Source organism: Alligator mississippiensis, chromosome 3, assembly GCF_030867095.1.
Source record: "Alligator mississippiensis isolate rAllMis1 chromosome 3, rAllMis1, whole genome shotgun sequence".
In the NCBI taxonomy this organism is placed as follows: Eukaryota; Metazoa; Chordata; order Crocodylia; family Alligatoridae; genus Alligator; species Alligator mississippiensis.
In genome coordinates this window covers 14,891,878-14,906,271 of record NC_081826.1, presented here as the reverse complement: position 1 = coordinate 14,906,271, position 14,394 = coordinate 14,891,878, and the positions used below count along the sequence as shown (strand labels likewise).

The window sequence follows — 14,394 nt, the reverse complement described above, 5'->3', positions numbered from 1 at the left end:
CTAGTTACACATTATTTTTGGATGGCTCCTGGAGCTCTTAACCCCAGGCTTGTCTGTGTTAACACCTTCAAGTGACTTAAAGCACCTGTTATGTGTAGGGACCTACCCAAGTCACGATTACACAGATTTCACAGAAATTGCGAAATGGAGTGATCTCCATGAAATCTGTGGAGATAAAAAAACTTACTGAAAATAAAATGCTGGCTCCCCAGTGGATGGCTGCTACCCCTGTCCCTCACCACTGGTCAACTGAGGGCTGCCTGTCATGCACCCCCCTCTCCACCAATCATCAGTGGGGCTGGATGAGGGACAGCCCTCTCAGTCAATCAGTGGTGAGGGGACCTGGCCATATGATGGAAAGCCCTCTCCATCAATCAGTGGTGGGTGGTGGGGCCACCATGGGCCCTCAGCCAATCAGAGGCATGCAAGGGCCCTGGCCATGATAAGCCCTCGAAAATAGCAGCCAGTACCACGATCTGCCCTTAAAATCAGGTGGTTGCCACCTTTAGTTGGGTAGACCCCTAGTTATGTGGCTCAAAGTTATGCCATTTCAGGGAAGAATTATTTCTTGATCCATATGACCCAGCTCCTGTTCATTAAAGTGTGGCCACTCCTATGGGCGACTGGTGCCACCTGAGTGAGGGGGGCACGTGCCCCCCCAGCAGCCAGTCAGTGATTGGAAGGAGCATTCCCCCTCAAGGGGCGGCGCTCCCAGAAGTACCAGCAGCACTTCACCTGGCACCCCCAATCCCTGGCCAGCACTCCCGCCTGCCCCCCCTGCTAGTCATCTAATTGAGGAGCGCTGTCAGGGGGTGCACCAGCGCTCTCAAGGGGTGCACATGCACCCCCATGCACCCCCTACACATCACCACTGGCCACTCCTCACAGTACACCACCCATGTGGAAGGTGTGACTGTAAGTTACCCTTAAGCCAATCATTGTGCAGCTCACAGTGTAACATGCAACAAGGCCCTAATTCATCGTCCTTGGGGTAGATTTGCATTTAAACCTGCTTGATTTGCCATGCCAGGTGGTGCTGTGTTGAATCACGCCGCGCTCCTCCACATACGCTATCCCCTGAACTCAAAGCAGCACAGCTGTGCACACAGCTGAGAGAGAGAAGTTATTGCCCAGACTCAGGGCGACACAAAGGCTGCTACGCTGTTTCCAGTTCATGAGGCAGTGCTGTGTGTTACAACATGGCACTGCATAGCAAGCTATCTTAGCCATGGAGACCTTCCCAGAGCGAGCAACTGACTCCTAACCCAGCTGTGATTTCAGTCGCACAGCACCCACTCCTTAAAGAACCAGCCTTTGCCTGGAAAAAAACATTCACTTGCAATGAAAATACTATCTTGCAAAGAAGTTGTTACTATCTTACATTGTTGTTTTACAACTGTGTAAAACAGGGCAATATTATACTCTGCACTCAGTCATGTGTTGGGTCACATGAACCTTAACAAGTTCGTATTTTTCCAGGATTCTTGGGGTTTTTGATTAGTCAATGCACGAACCTTCTTCCATGGAGGTTGTTGTCAGCAGTGTTTTATCATTCCTGTGATGAAGAAACTCTGCAGAAATAAAAGAGTTCTCATTCCAAAGACACATTACAGCCATGCAAACAGTCAGCGCGTGGGCAAATAAATCAGCATCAAATTGATGTAGCATGGTGAGAGTCACTGGCAATGTTGCTATGAGCAGATCCTGATTATTTCTTAACATTTCTATTGCTGCAGTTGTTCAGTGGTGATATTATTATGTTGCTGTCTGCATTGTGGGTGCAGACAGAAGGGCGGCTCCCGCTGTAATTCAGATCATTTTCTGCAAAGTGTTCTGATATATGTTACCCCGGACCATACAGAAGTTCGCTGTTGGTTCCTGGGGGGGATCTAGCTGGGACTGGGAGCCTGCAGCTAGGCTCCCACAGCAATGGCCATGGCTTTGCCAGAATGGGAGGGGAAAGGCAGTGGAGAGAGCTCATTCTTGGGGCTCCCCGGTCAGTGCTGAAGGGTGGGGTAGGTGAATTGCAGCCCCCCCCCCTCACTTTGGTGGGGAGGGGGGAGCTGCAATACACCCTCCAGGGGGGTTGAAAACCCCCACTCCCTTTCCCCCTCCCATTCTGAAAACACCAACAAACTGGGAGCTCCACAGACACAAGCTACATTTTGAAATGTCTTTATCTGATATCTCATGCAAAGAGGAGTCAGATTTTTCACCAGTTGGTCATTTTTGAAGCTGTCTGCAGCTGTGCACTTGTGTTTGGCCACAGCTGTTGACTGCCTTCTCTGGCCAGATAACATGAAAATAGTCACTTCTGTCTGCACCGCCTCTTTAGGTAAAAGAGCAGTATCAGCACGAGAACAAATGGCTACAAGCAAGTTATGAATAAATTCAGTCTGGAAATTGAAAGAAGGTTTCCATCTATCAGAGGCGTGAGGATTTGGAATGGTTTTCAAAGTAAAATAGTGGGGGCAAAAACTCTGAATTGCTTCCAGGTTAAATTTTGCAAGTGTATGAGAGGCATAAGGAGACAGGATAGGGAGTTCTCGATTCAGTAATCAGCACAGGTGATACATAAATTCCCAGTGCAATCCCCATGAAAGCTAACTTTCCCTGTGTGATAGATGCCTGGCAAATCCCATGTCTCAGGGCAGTTGCTGGCTACTTGTAGGGGTCATGAACAGGGATCCTGGTTTTCTCTGATTAAAAAAAATCCCCAATTTTTGGACAAGGGGACTTGGGTGGTGTGATATAGTGTCTTGCTTTGCAGCTAAGGGTCAAAACCATCACCACATTTGGGGTCAGGAAACAATAAAAATGCTTCCTTTTATGAGCTCCGTCCCACCAGGACATATCATAGGGGATCTCTTCATTCTCAGTGAGTGGAGGTCCCACTGAACTGCCTTTAACACCAGTAGGAAGAGCAGTAGTAGTTCCTTGCTGCCTTCTCACCCCCTCCCACTGTTTTTGCAGCATATTGCTCCTGCAGTGCTGTCTCTCAGAGATGTGCAACCTCAGTGTCTGGCCTGAGACAGAAGGTCCTGACTAACCTGGGAAAATCATCTCATCTCCATTTCCTTGCCTATAGTGGAAAGATGATACTTGTCTACTTCACAAGCTGTTTCCAGGAGTAATTCTATCAACAACTGCATCTTTTTGATCCTTCAAAATTACTTTGAAGTTTTTAGAAAAAAAAAGATGCTGTGGGAATGAGCTAAGTGTTACAACAACCTCAAGGTCTTTAACTTGCCCTGTCCCATTCTGTGTCTTTTCTGCCTCTGTATGAGAGTATTTGTATGTACATTTGCACACACCCACTCACCCCTGCCACGTTAAGCAGGTTGGCGGGGGGGGGGGGGTGGCTCTTTTTTTATTTAATATCTGGCTGCTTCATTAAGTTATATGTATGGGACCTGAGCTATTTGAAAAGCTGATGCTGTTTGTTCAAATCTAGCCCAAGCTGGGAGCGCCTGAACAGCATGGCTATCTTGTGACCTGATCACAATTCATCTGAAATGAGTGTTTGATCTCCATCCAGTTCCCACGGAGCAGGTGTTCACACTAATAAAATGAGAGCCAAAATTGGCAGCAGGGGAGGATGGGTCAGGGAAGAGAATGGAGATGAATGCCCCTTTCATCCTTCGGAGACCAAGCCAAGGTGAGCTGAGCAGCGTGGGGAATGTCTTCTCTTTACTAGGAATGGGGAGAGGACTCCATCCTCCCAGCCTGGCAGCATTCGCATAGAAGCACCCTGTTTAATCCACTCTTCTGTTCCTAGCACTCACTGAGCAGCAGCAAATGGAAATAATGCACGAAATGGAGACGAGGACACACTGCCAGATATAAGAAACCAAACTGCCACTGCCAGCGCTGTCCTTTTTGGGTTCAATTAAGTACCTATTTGAGGCAGTAGAAAGATTTCCCATTGACCTGAATGGGCATTAGGTCAGGCCCTTTTATTATTACCTGTAACCAGAGTGGGACAGAAGGAGACATCCAGACCGTTCAAGGAAGAGTTAATGCGTGAATGCACAAAACATTCAATAGCAGCTTTGTCACAGTTGCAGAGTAACTGTTCACAAGGGTCCCCAGATCCTGGAGACAAAACAATTCAAACAAGGTGCTATTGAGAGATCGGTTTCCACCATCTGCCTTTGCTTCCCTGTAAAGTTTTCATCAACAGTTACATTTCATTGTGTAGTACACACATTAATTCTATATTTCTACTGGTTTTAAAGTGAAACGAATCCAAGGGGTTGAATTATGCTAGGGAATTTTTTAAATTAAATTTATCAGTAAATGCCATCAAGTGTTTCAAAGGTCTGTCATACACAGAACATTATCCATTATTGGCCATTACATGCTGGAGGTGGGGCTTGGTACAGATCTTTTTGTATGTACAGTAGGGGCATATCACAGAATACTAGAAAAAGGTTTGCAAAGCAGTGATGTTGAAATATTATTTTCCCCCCATTCTTTGACAAACATATTTTGGAGAAGTAAATTATTTCCATGCTCATACTTGGAATGAGGACCACATTTATGTATTTTAATTTGAGCAACAATCCCTTTTCCATTTTCAAGTAAGGGACAGTTGAAAAAACACTCTTCCTATTTCAAAACAAAACTAAAGCAAAAAATGGTCTTATTTCAAATAAAGAAGGAAAATAGGGATGGCTGTTTAACTAAACCAGGTTTTATGGCAGAATGATTCTTTTTTGTTACTGTTACTGACCCCTTACTCTGGCAAAACTGGGATTAGATTCTGGTAAGTAGATTTTTCTGAGGACTAGATCTTGGTGGGAATCATTTTTGCAATGTACAAAATAGTATCATAGTATCATAGTTTCATAGTAGCTAGGGTCAGGAGGGTCCTGAACAGATCATCTAGCCTGACCCCCTGCCACAGGCAGGAATGAATGCTGGGTTCAGAAGACTCCAGACAGGTGATCGTTCAACCTCCTCTTGAATTTGCCCAAGGTATGGGTGAGGACCAATTCCCTGGGAAGTTGGTTCCACATTTTGGCCACCTTAACTGTAAAATATTGCCTCCTGATCTCTAACCTAAACCTATTCGCCATCAGCTTATGATCATTGTTCCTTGTCACCCCAGGTGGTGCTGGGGAGAAAAGGGCTCTGCCTATTTGCTGTTGATCCCCCCTGATGAGTTTGTAGGCAGCCACCAGGTCCCCCCTCAGCCTCCTCTTGCTGAAGCTAAACAGGTTCAGGTCCCTCAGTCTCTCCTCGTAGGACCTGTCCTGCTGCCCTCTCACCAAGTGGGTGGCCCTCCTCTGAACCCTCTCCAGGCTGGCCACATCCCTTTTGAAGTGCGGTGCCCAGTACTGGATGCAGTACCCCAACTGCGGCCTGACCAAAGTGGCATAGAGGGGGAGGATCACCTCTCTGGACCGGCTTGAGATGCACCTTTGGATGCATGACAAGGTATGGCTGGCCTTGCTGGCTGCGATCTGGCATTGGTGGCTCATGTTCATCTTGGAGTCAATAATGACTCCGAGATCCCTTTCCACCTCTGTGCTTTCAAGATGGGAACTCCCCAGCCTGTATGTGTGCTGTGGATTCCTTCTCCCAAGGTGCAGCACCCTGCATTTGTCTATGTTGAACCCCATCCTATTCTCATCTGCTCACTTTTGTAGTCTGTCTAGATCTAGTTGCAGCTTCTCTCTCCCTTCAAGTGTGTCCACCTCGCCACACATCTTAGTGTCATCAGCAAACTTGGACAGCGTGCTTTCCACCCCCTCGTCCAAGTCGCTGATGAAGATGTTAAACAGAGCGCGGCCCGAGGACCAAGCCCTGGGGGACCCCACTGCTCACATCTCGCCAGGTTGAGTACAACCCATCCACCACTACTCTCTGGGTGTGCCCCCTCAGCCGATTTTTTACCCATCCAACTGTGCAGGCATCAATGCCACAGTCTCTTAATTTATTGATGAGGATGGAGTGAGAGACAGTGTCAAAGGCCTTCTTAAAGTCTAGAACGACTATGTCCACAGCAACACCATCATCCAAGGATTGAGTTACTTGGTCGTAAAAGGCAACCAGGTTGGTCAGGCAGGACCTGCCTTTGATGATGCCATGCTGAGTGCCCCTGAGCATGATCTCCCCTGCAGGCCCCCCACAGATGTGCTCCTTGATGATCCTCTCCAAGAGCTTCCTGAGCACCAAGGTGAGGCTTACAGGCCTATAATTACTTGGGTCCCCTTTCCTCCCCTTCTTAAAAATAGGGACCACATTAGCCAGTTTCCAATCCCCCGGCACCAGATGACCACCATAAGAATGAACAAACAGAGCATTTCTCAACCATGGTAGCATGTGCTAAGCTTTTAGCAGAGTTGAGTGGAGTCATCTCCCCTTACAAAGATACTAAAATGGCCCTTTACTCCGCCCTGAATGAAAAGATCACCATTTTGGAAATACTTCCCACCATGCAGCTCTTACAACATAGTAATGTTGGGAGTCCAGCTGCACACAAGGCTTTAGTAGCCACTGGCATTTAGTGTCTTGCTAGCAAACGTGCTCTCAGGTTCATGTATTGTACTTACAAACTAAAACTGAGTCCTAATAGCTGGGCATTAGAAAGGAAATGTGGGCTGAGATTTGGGTGGTGGAAGCAAGTTAGTTGAGCTTGCACAGGAAAAAATATGAATGAGAAATACGAGAAGCAGCAATACTATAAACCGAGAGCACCTGAGAACGATAATATCTGCTGCTGTGTCTTATCAAGGAACGTGGTAAGTTCTCCATTACCAAAGTCTTTGACTCAGGCCTGGGTGTCTCTTTAAAAGAAAAGGCCAGCTCATCCAGAGAGTTGGGTGCCAGAATTTGGGGGGTGGCACTTCTGTGGCTCTCTTAAGCAGGAGATTGGACTGAGATCACAGCAGTCCCTTTTGTGCTTAAAATGAACCTGCTAATTTAGATCTGATGCTTATATGGCCCTCCCATGACCTTGGTATCTGAGTGCCTCAGCAACAAGTCTCTGGGGCTTAATAAGGAGAAAAGGGTTTTAAAAACCTATCAGACCAAGATCTAGGGCTTACATCTGCCCAGATGTCCCAACTAAGACTAAGACCATATCTATACAACATACTGTGCCTGGCAGGAGTGCCACTACACAAGCTCTCTCCTAAACTAGGAGCAATGTAGCTGCATCTGCATGATGCCTCAGGCAGGCTAATTAGCTTGGAGCGAGGCTAATTGGCCCTGTTGTTCAGCAGTGCTAATTATCCCACCCAAAGCTCTGAGTGACCACAACTACATTGCTTTCAGTTCAGAGGCAGCCTTCCCTGAGCAGTGCCGCTGGCTTGAGACCACCGTTGCTGACCAGGGTATTTTCTGCAGTATAGACATAGTTCAAATAGTCTTCTAAAGAGAAACACCCCTGGAATAGGCTAGTTCTGGTTTCTTGCAAAAGAGGGGCCCAGAAAGGTTTAGCACGGCTTGGATTTTGTAATATAGGCGGACCATCACAGCCTGTCCCCCGCCCACACCCATCAGCTTAATGACAGGTTATAGGAACCTTACTGCAGGTGAGGTTTTTGGTAAGACAGCTGAAATCTGTTGAAATCTTTGCAGGATCCCACATACACTCCATCTCGACTGCTTCTTCATAGCATTTGCGGTGCTGGAAACAGCAGCTTAATTAAAAAAAAAACAAAAACAAAAACAGAGCAATTAAAATCATGGTCTCTAATTTGTCCCAGTTCTGGGCCCCGGTCTGGAGTGGATGTGCTCCAGGAGTGGTTGTGTAGTGTGTGGAGCCCAGTTGAAGAGCTGAGAGAATTCTTTTCCCTCTACCAATTTGGCAGGCATGGGAGGTCATTCTGCTGGCCCTTACAGATTGGGGGTCCCTGATGGCTGAATAGATGTCCTAGGCTGGGCACAGCAGGGTAGGGGTGTGGTTGGCCCCGAAGGGAAAATCCCAGTTCCCCAGCTCTTCTCTGGCTGCTGTAAGAGCCCCAGCAGCTGAAGCACAAAATAGGACAGGCCAGTGCTGCCAAATGAATCAGCATCTGGACTTATCAGGGAGGTCTAACTTTTTCCTCTGTCCTTGGGCCCCACACTGTCACAGTCATGCCATTTTGGCACTTGCTGGTCCCTCTCTCCACTTCCTTGGGGTAATAGCTATGAATCTGTCTGACAGAGATACTTGGAAGGAAATATTAAGATGATGAAACACATGGTGGCGGTGTTGGCAGACATGGATTGTTGCTATCTGGGGGTGCTTTGTTTGTCCTCTCGCTCTGATCCTCCTTACCACATCTGATCTACAAAGGGAAGGAAATGGTTTGACTCGAATGATACCTTCATGGCTCTGGGCAACCAGGGAAGAAGGCAGGTCCCAGACATGGCTTGAGAAGAGACTTTTCTATCTTGGTACAAAGGACATGGATGATGGGGGTTGCCTGATGCAATGAATATCCCCTGGTTACTTGTGGTCAGGTTGTCCCATTCAGCAGGGGGGAGGTTTTAGCTGGGAAAATCTGTTTGGGTCATGTACATTTTGATGCTGGGCGATATATATTATTGTTGCTCAGCCTCCTTTAAAATACCCAGGAAGCACTAAAAGGAGCAGAGCGCAGAAGGAAGCATTTTGTTCTAACAAATTCGGACGGTTTGACCTGCCAGATGGGACTCCATTATTCCAGCGCTCTGGTATCCTTTTGCTACCTCTCTTCTGGCACCTTATTACAGTGTGATTATACCGGCATATCACATTCAGACAGGAACATATTCCACAAAGGCCACAGTGACCTGACAAGCTTGGTAGGAAAAAACCCTTGACTGATTTCTTCAGCTCAACAAACACAACTAACTGTATCAGGTTTCCTAGATCAAGCCAAAGTGGGTGAGCTCCAGAATGAATTGTCTTTTGCATTAACTGACCAAGGAACTCCTTACTGCGAGCATCACCGGAGCCTTTTGGCAGTGGTTGTAGAGCACTGTATATGCAGACAGCGCTGAGCACTTTAAATACACGTGCATCTACAAAATCTGAATGAACTAAGCTCTTGCAGAGTTGACACAATTACAGGCATGTGTTTGTAAATGGGAGAACAATGCAAAGCAGAACAAACATAGACTGGTTAAGGGGTCTTTATAGCTGGAAGGCATCAGGGGTGTATAAGGACCCATCACATGTTTTTGGTGCTATTTTTCACTCTATTCATGGGATTGTTCCACGTGCTACTGTTAGGATTTGTGCTCAGCAAATTTTCTAAGCAGAAAGGGAAAGTTATCTTGTACAAAAGGAGGGAGGCCTGGGGACTGAGTCCCTTGTCCAGCAAAGTACTTTAGGCACATGCTTAGCCTTCAGAGCTTGGTGAGACTGAAAATGATGAGAAGTGGTGCCTTGTGTTCTGCCAAAGACTTCCTATAGCATCCTTGGCAATGACCACAATCCCTTTCTCAGCCAGAAGGGGAAGATGAGGATACTTCCTTCCCTGGCATTGTCATATCATCATCATCACCATCACCATTTTGACTGCTGTCAGGCCAAATTCATGACTATTTGTAAAGTGTGATGAGACCCATGGATGGAAGGTGCTAGTCAAGGGCAAAGCTTTATCTGTCTCCTTATGATCTAAAGATCCAAGCTGTGGTCCCTGGTTTTCCCCTATGTTACACTGCTTTTATGACAGTAAAACTCCACCTTCAACACCGTTGTACTAATGTAAGCTTGGCACAGTGGAGAAGACAACCAAGACCTTTAACATTAATGCCAGCTCTAACCATACTATTTTGGGTTTTGGCAGCTCTGTTTTCCTTCTGTGTCTTGGAACAGAAGATCAGGAGATAAAAATGAAGTGGGAAATGGGCAGGCAGCAGTAACTCCTGAAGACCACAGCTCCTGGGAGTGTCTGACATGCTATCCGCACTGTCCCACGGCAGGTAGTTCTCCGTGTCAGTGTCTCTTTCAAGGTCCTATCTAAACCTGAGCAATGTCTTGTATATATTAATAGGAAATCAAACCATCTATATTAGAGTTGTCCACCTGGAAGCCCCTGGGCCATGTGTGTCCCCCCAAGAAGTCAACTGGCAGCCGCGATCCTGGAGCTTCTCTCTACACCGCTCCAGCTCCTGCAGCTGCCACTAGAGTCTCCTCCCTCCTCTGGGTTTCTCTGCCTGTCCCCAACCCTGACAGCAGAGCAGTAGGGCTGAGGGAGCCCATGGTCGGGTGGCTCCGGGGAACCCAAGGACCCTGTGCTGGATGGGGGGCTGGCACAGTGCAGTGGGGTCCAGCCCAACGCACCACAGAGGGGCACCTGTTTCGCAGTACAGAGGAGGGAGGGGACAGACACCTGCCATGCAGTGCAGCATGGTGTGTGGCCCACACGGCATGTAGGCAGGCTGCTTCTGGCCCCCTGCTACTCAGACGTTGGACAGCCCTGATCTACGTCATGTTACCCAGTGAAGAAGTCCAACTAAGATGTGACAACCCCACTCTGAATCCACCTGGTTGAAAAGACAGTGTTTCTAGGAGTCTTTTGCCAGGCCAGAGACTCTTGGCGGCTCATCCTGCAGCCTCTCTGGCTCCTGTCTGTACATAGTGTTTCGTTGAAATGATGATCGGCCAGGAGGAGGCGCAGCTGTTGAGCTGTCTCAGGTATCGAACTATTGAACTGAATCAAGCTCTGATTTCAGACTTGTCAGAGTATTCATTCAGAGAGCAATTCATAGATTCATAGATTCATAGATGTTAGGGTCGGAAGGGACCTCAATAGATCATTGAGTCCGACCCCCTGCATAAGCAGGAAAGAGTGCTGGGTCTAGATGACCCCAGCTAGATACTTGTCTAACCTCCTCTTGAAGACCCCCAGGGTAGGGGAGAGCACCACCTCCCTTGGGAGCCCGTTCCAGACCTTGGCCACTCGAACTGTGAAGAAGTTCTTCCTTATGTCCAGTCTAAATCTGCTCTCTACTAGCTTGTGGCCATTGTTTCTTGTGACCCCCGGGGGCGCCTTGGTGAATAAATCCTCACCAATTCCCTTCTGTGCCCCCGTGATGAACTTATAGGCAGCTACAAGGTCGCCTCTCAACCTTCTCTTGCGGAGGCTGAAAAGGTCCAGTTTCTCTAGTCTCTCCTCGTAGGGCTTGGTCTGCAGGCCCTTGACCATACGAGTTGCCCTTCGCTGTACCCTCTCCAGGTTATCCGCATCCTTCTTGAAGTGTGGCGCCCAGAATTGCATGCAGTACTCCAACTGCGGTCTGACCAGCGCCCGATAGAGGGGAAGTATCACCTCCCTGGACCTATTTGTCATGCATCTGCTGATACACGATAAAGTGCCATTGGCTTTTCTGATGGCTTCGTCACACTGCCGGCTCATGTTCATCTTGGAGTCCACTAGGACTCCAAGATCCCTTTCCACCTCTGTGCCACCCAGCAGGTCATTCCCTAGGCTGTAGGTGTGCTGGACATCTTTCCTCCCTAGGTGCAGCACTTTGCATTTCTCCTTGTTGAACTGCATCCTGTTGTTTTCTGCCCACTTGTCCAACCTGTCCAGGTCTGCCTGCAGCTGTTCCCTGCCCTCCGGCGTGTCCACTTCTCCCCATAGCTTTGTGTCATCTGCAAACTTGGACAGAGTACATTTGACTCCCTCGTCCAAGTCGCTGATGAAGACATTAAAGAGTATCGGTCCAAGGACTGAACCCTGCGGGACCCCACTGCCCACACCCTTCCAGGTCGAGACCGACCCATCTACCACGACTCTTTGGGTGCGAACCTCTAGCCAATTCGCCACCCACCGGACTGTGCAGTCATCCAAGTCACAGTCTCTTAACTTGTTCACCAGTATGGGGTGGGATACCGTATCGAAGGCCTTCCTGAAGTCTAAGTATACGACATCCACCCCTCCTCCTGTGTCCAGGCATTTCGTAACCTGGTCATAGAAAGAGACTAGATTGGTCAGGCACGATCTGCCCGCCACAAACCCGTGCTGGTTTCCCCTCAGCATAATTTGTCCTGCCGGGCTCTCACAAATGTGAGCCTTGATAATTTTTTCAAATACTTTACCAAGGATGGAGGTGAGACTGACCGGCCTATAGTTGCCCGGGTCCTCCTTCCTCCCCTTTTTGAAAATGGGGACCACATTGGCCCTTTTCCAGTCCTCCGGGACTTGGCCTGTGCGCCACGAGCGTTCGAATATTCCCGCCAGTGGCTCTGCAATGACGTCGGCCAGTGCCTTCAGCACCCTCAGATGGAGCCCATCCGGGCCTGCCGACTTAAAGGCATCCAGTTCTTCCAAGTGACTCTGCACCACCTCAGGATCTACGTATGGAAGTCTGGCGCCCTGCTGCTGCCTCTCTACAACCCCAGTGAGAGACTCGTCGTGCCCCTCGCTTAGGAACACTGAGGCAAAGAACTCGTTGAGGAGTTCAGCCTTGTCCCCCCTATCTGTCACCAATTGTTTCTGCCCATTTAGCAGGGGTCCTATTCCTCCCTGGGCCTTCCTTTTACTCCCAATATATCTAAAAAACAATTTCTTGTTGTCCTTTACTTGGGTTGCCATCCTCAGCTCCATGGTAGCTTTGGCCCGCCTAACTGCCTCCCTACAAGCACGAGCAGAGGAGGTATATTCATCTTTAGTGATCTCACCCTGTTTCCACTTTTTATGTGCTCCCCTTTTGGCCCTTAGGCTGCCCTGGATTTCTCTGGTCAGCCATGGAAGCCTCCTGGCTCCTTTCCCTCTTTTGCCTCGCTCGGGGATCGTCTTGCTTTGTGCCCAAAGGATCGTTTCCTTTAGGCACAGCCACTCTTCTTGGGCACCCATCCCATCAAAACTCCTACTCTGCAGTGCTTCCTTGACTAATCGCCTGAGTGCAATGAGATCAGCTTTCCTAAAGTCTAGCACTTTCACCCTACTAGTTACCTTACCCACTCGATGTCTTATGTTGAATTCTATTATAAGGTGATCACTGTCTCCCAGATAGCTACCAATCTGGAGGTCCCCTATCATGTCATCTCCCGTTGCCAATACCAGATCCAGTATGGCATTCCCCCTAGTGGGACCATGCACCTCCTGTGTCAGGTGGAAATTCATGAAATTCGTGGAGCCTTTCACAAGGAGTCAGTCCAGTGACTTCCTTCTGCGTGGAAATGAAAATGTGGTTTTCCTATCATTAGATGCTGTGAGGCTACAGCATATTCCTCCTCCTACAAGTAAATCTGTCAGTCCTCTGTGAACCATGAGGCTGTGGCTCACTTCACAGATGAAACCATCAGGTTCCACATATTTGTGCATCTGTAGCACTATTTTTTTCAAATGGGATTGGTCTTTATTTCACTTTTTTCTGGCACTTAACACTTCTTTTGTTATCTGAAAATGCAACATTCAGATGCATCCTGGCCTATGCTTATTTTAACTAGTCCAGCTTAGGGGAGCATGAACTGATTTACTATTAAGCATCCATCCACAAGGGCTAGCGAAGAGCATGCGACTTAAGATCGATGCCAGGAGATAAGAGTTTAGATGGGTTTAGATGTTCAAGGCAAAATCCATAAAAGGACAAAATCCAGATGTTGCCAAGCAACACAGTTCCAAAACCAAGTGGGATCTTGTCTGGTTGGGATTGTCAGAGCACACCTGTGAGATCAGGTCTCTCTCAAATCTGCCTGGAGAAGGAAGAAGGTGATGTTTTTCTCCAAGTAGCCTAGTGGTAGTAATACTTACCTGCAAGGTCTGAAATTAGGGTTTCTATCATTCTTCTTTTGCTGAACGGGGCCAGTGAGAGTAAGGATGACTCTGAGGGACTCACCGGAAAAAATTGGGCACCAGTCCCATCTCCACTGAGTGCTTTAGTACCTCATGTATTATTCTGGATCAGTTGGCCACCCCAATAGGAGCCAAACCAACTGTTAAGTTTCAGACTGTAATAGCAAGACTTGAGCTGTGGCCAGAGAAGAGCCTGTGAATAAAACTCACCTGTCCGTTTCATCCACTGGAAGCCCTTCCATCTCAAACCGGCAAGAACAGCCATAGTCTTCAAAATCCCTTGGGCAAAGTCCAGTCACGCACTTCATTTTGTTCACAAAATTGAGCAGTGCAGGGAAGTTACTGAAGATAGACTGAAGCCAAGTGAAGTGAGAACCCAGACAGTCTGCAGAGAGAATAAATGAAAGCACATGGCACTTAGAGATGAAGGCAGGGTAAATTTTCACCTTGTAAATTAACCGATGGGTGGATGGATGGGTGGGTGGGTATCACAAGCTTTTGTGGACTGAAGCTCATTTAATCAGATCTGAGACATCATCAGAGACTTAGAAATGAAGCTGTTAATGTGCTCTTTCATGGACTTGATTGGAGAATGAGGGCTTAAGGCTGTGCAAGCGCTCTGGTCATTCTGGAGTGTTTGATACTGGCTTGAAGGGAAATCTGTCAT

General features: G+C 47.9%; 1 protein-coding gene across 1 annotated transcript in view; it reads right to left on the bottom strand.

The window, feature by feature from the left end:
- Positions 1-14,394, bottom strand: part of OC90 (otoconin 90) — a 52,795-nt gene that overhangs the window by 17,715 nt on the left and 20,686 nt on the right. The window contains exons 4-8 of the mRNA XM_059723469.1: positions 13,938-14,112; positions 7,540-7,652; positions 3,967-4,095; positions 1,515-1,571; positions 107-165 (exon numbers count right to left, since the gene is read on the bottom strand). Coding sequence (XP_059579452.1) covers positions 107-165; positions 1,515-1,571; positions 3,967-4,095; positions 7,540-7,652; positions 13,938-14,112 — 533 coding nt within the window. The remainder of the gene's footprint in view (positions 1-106; positions 166-1,514; positions 1,572-3,966; positions 4,096-7,539; positions 7,653-13,937; positions 14,113-14,394) is intronic.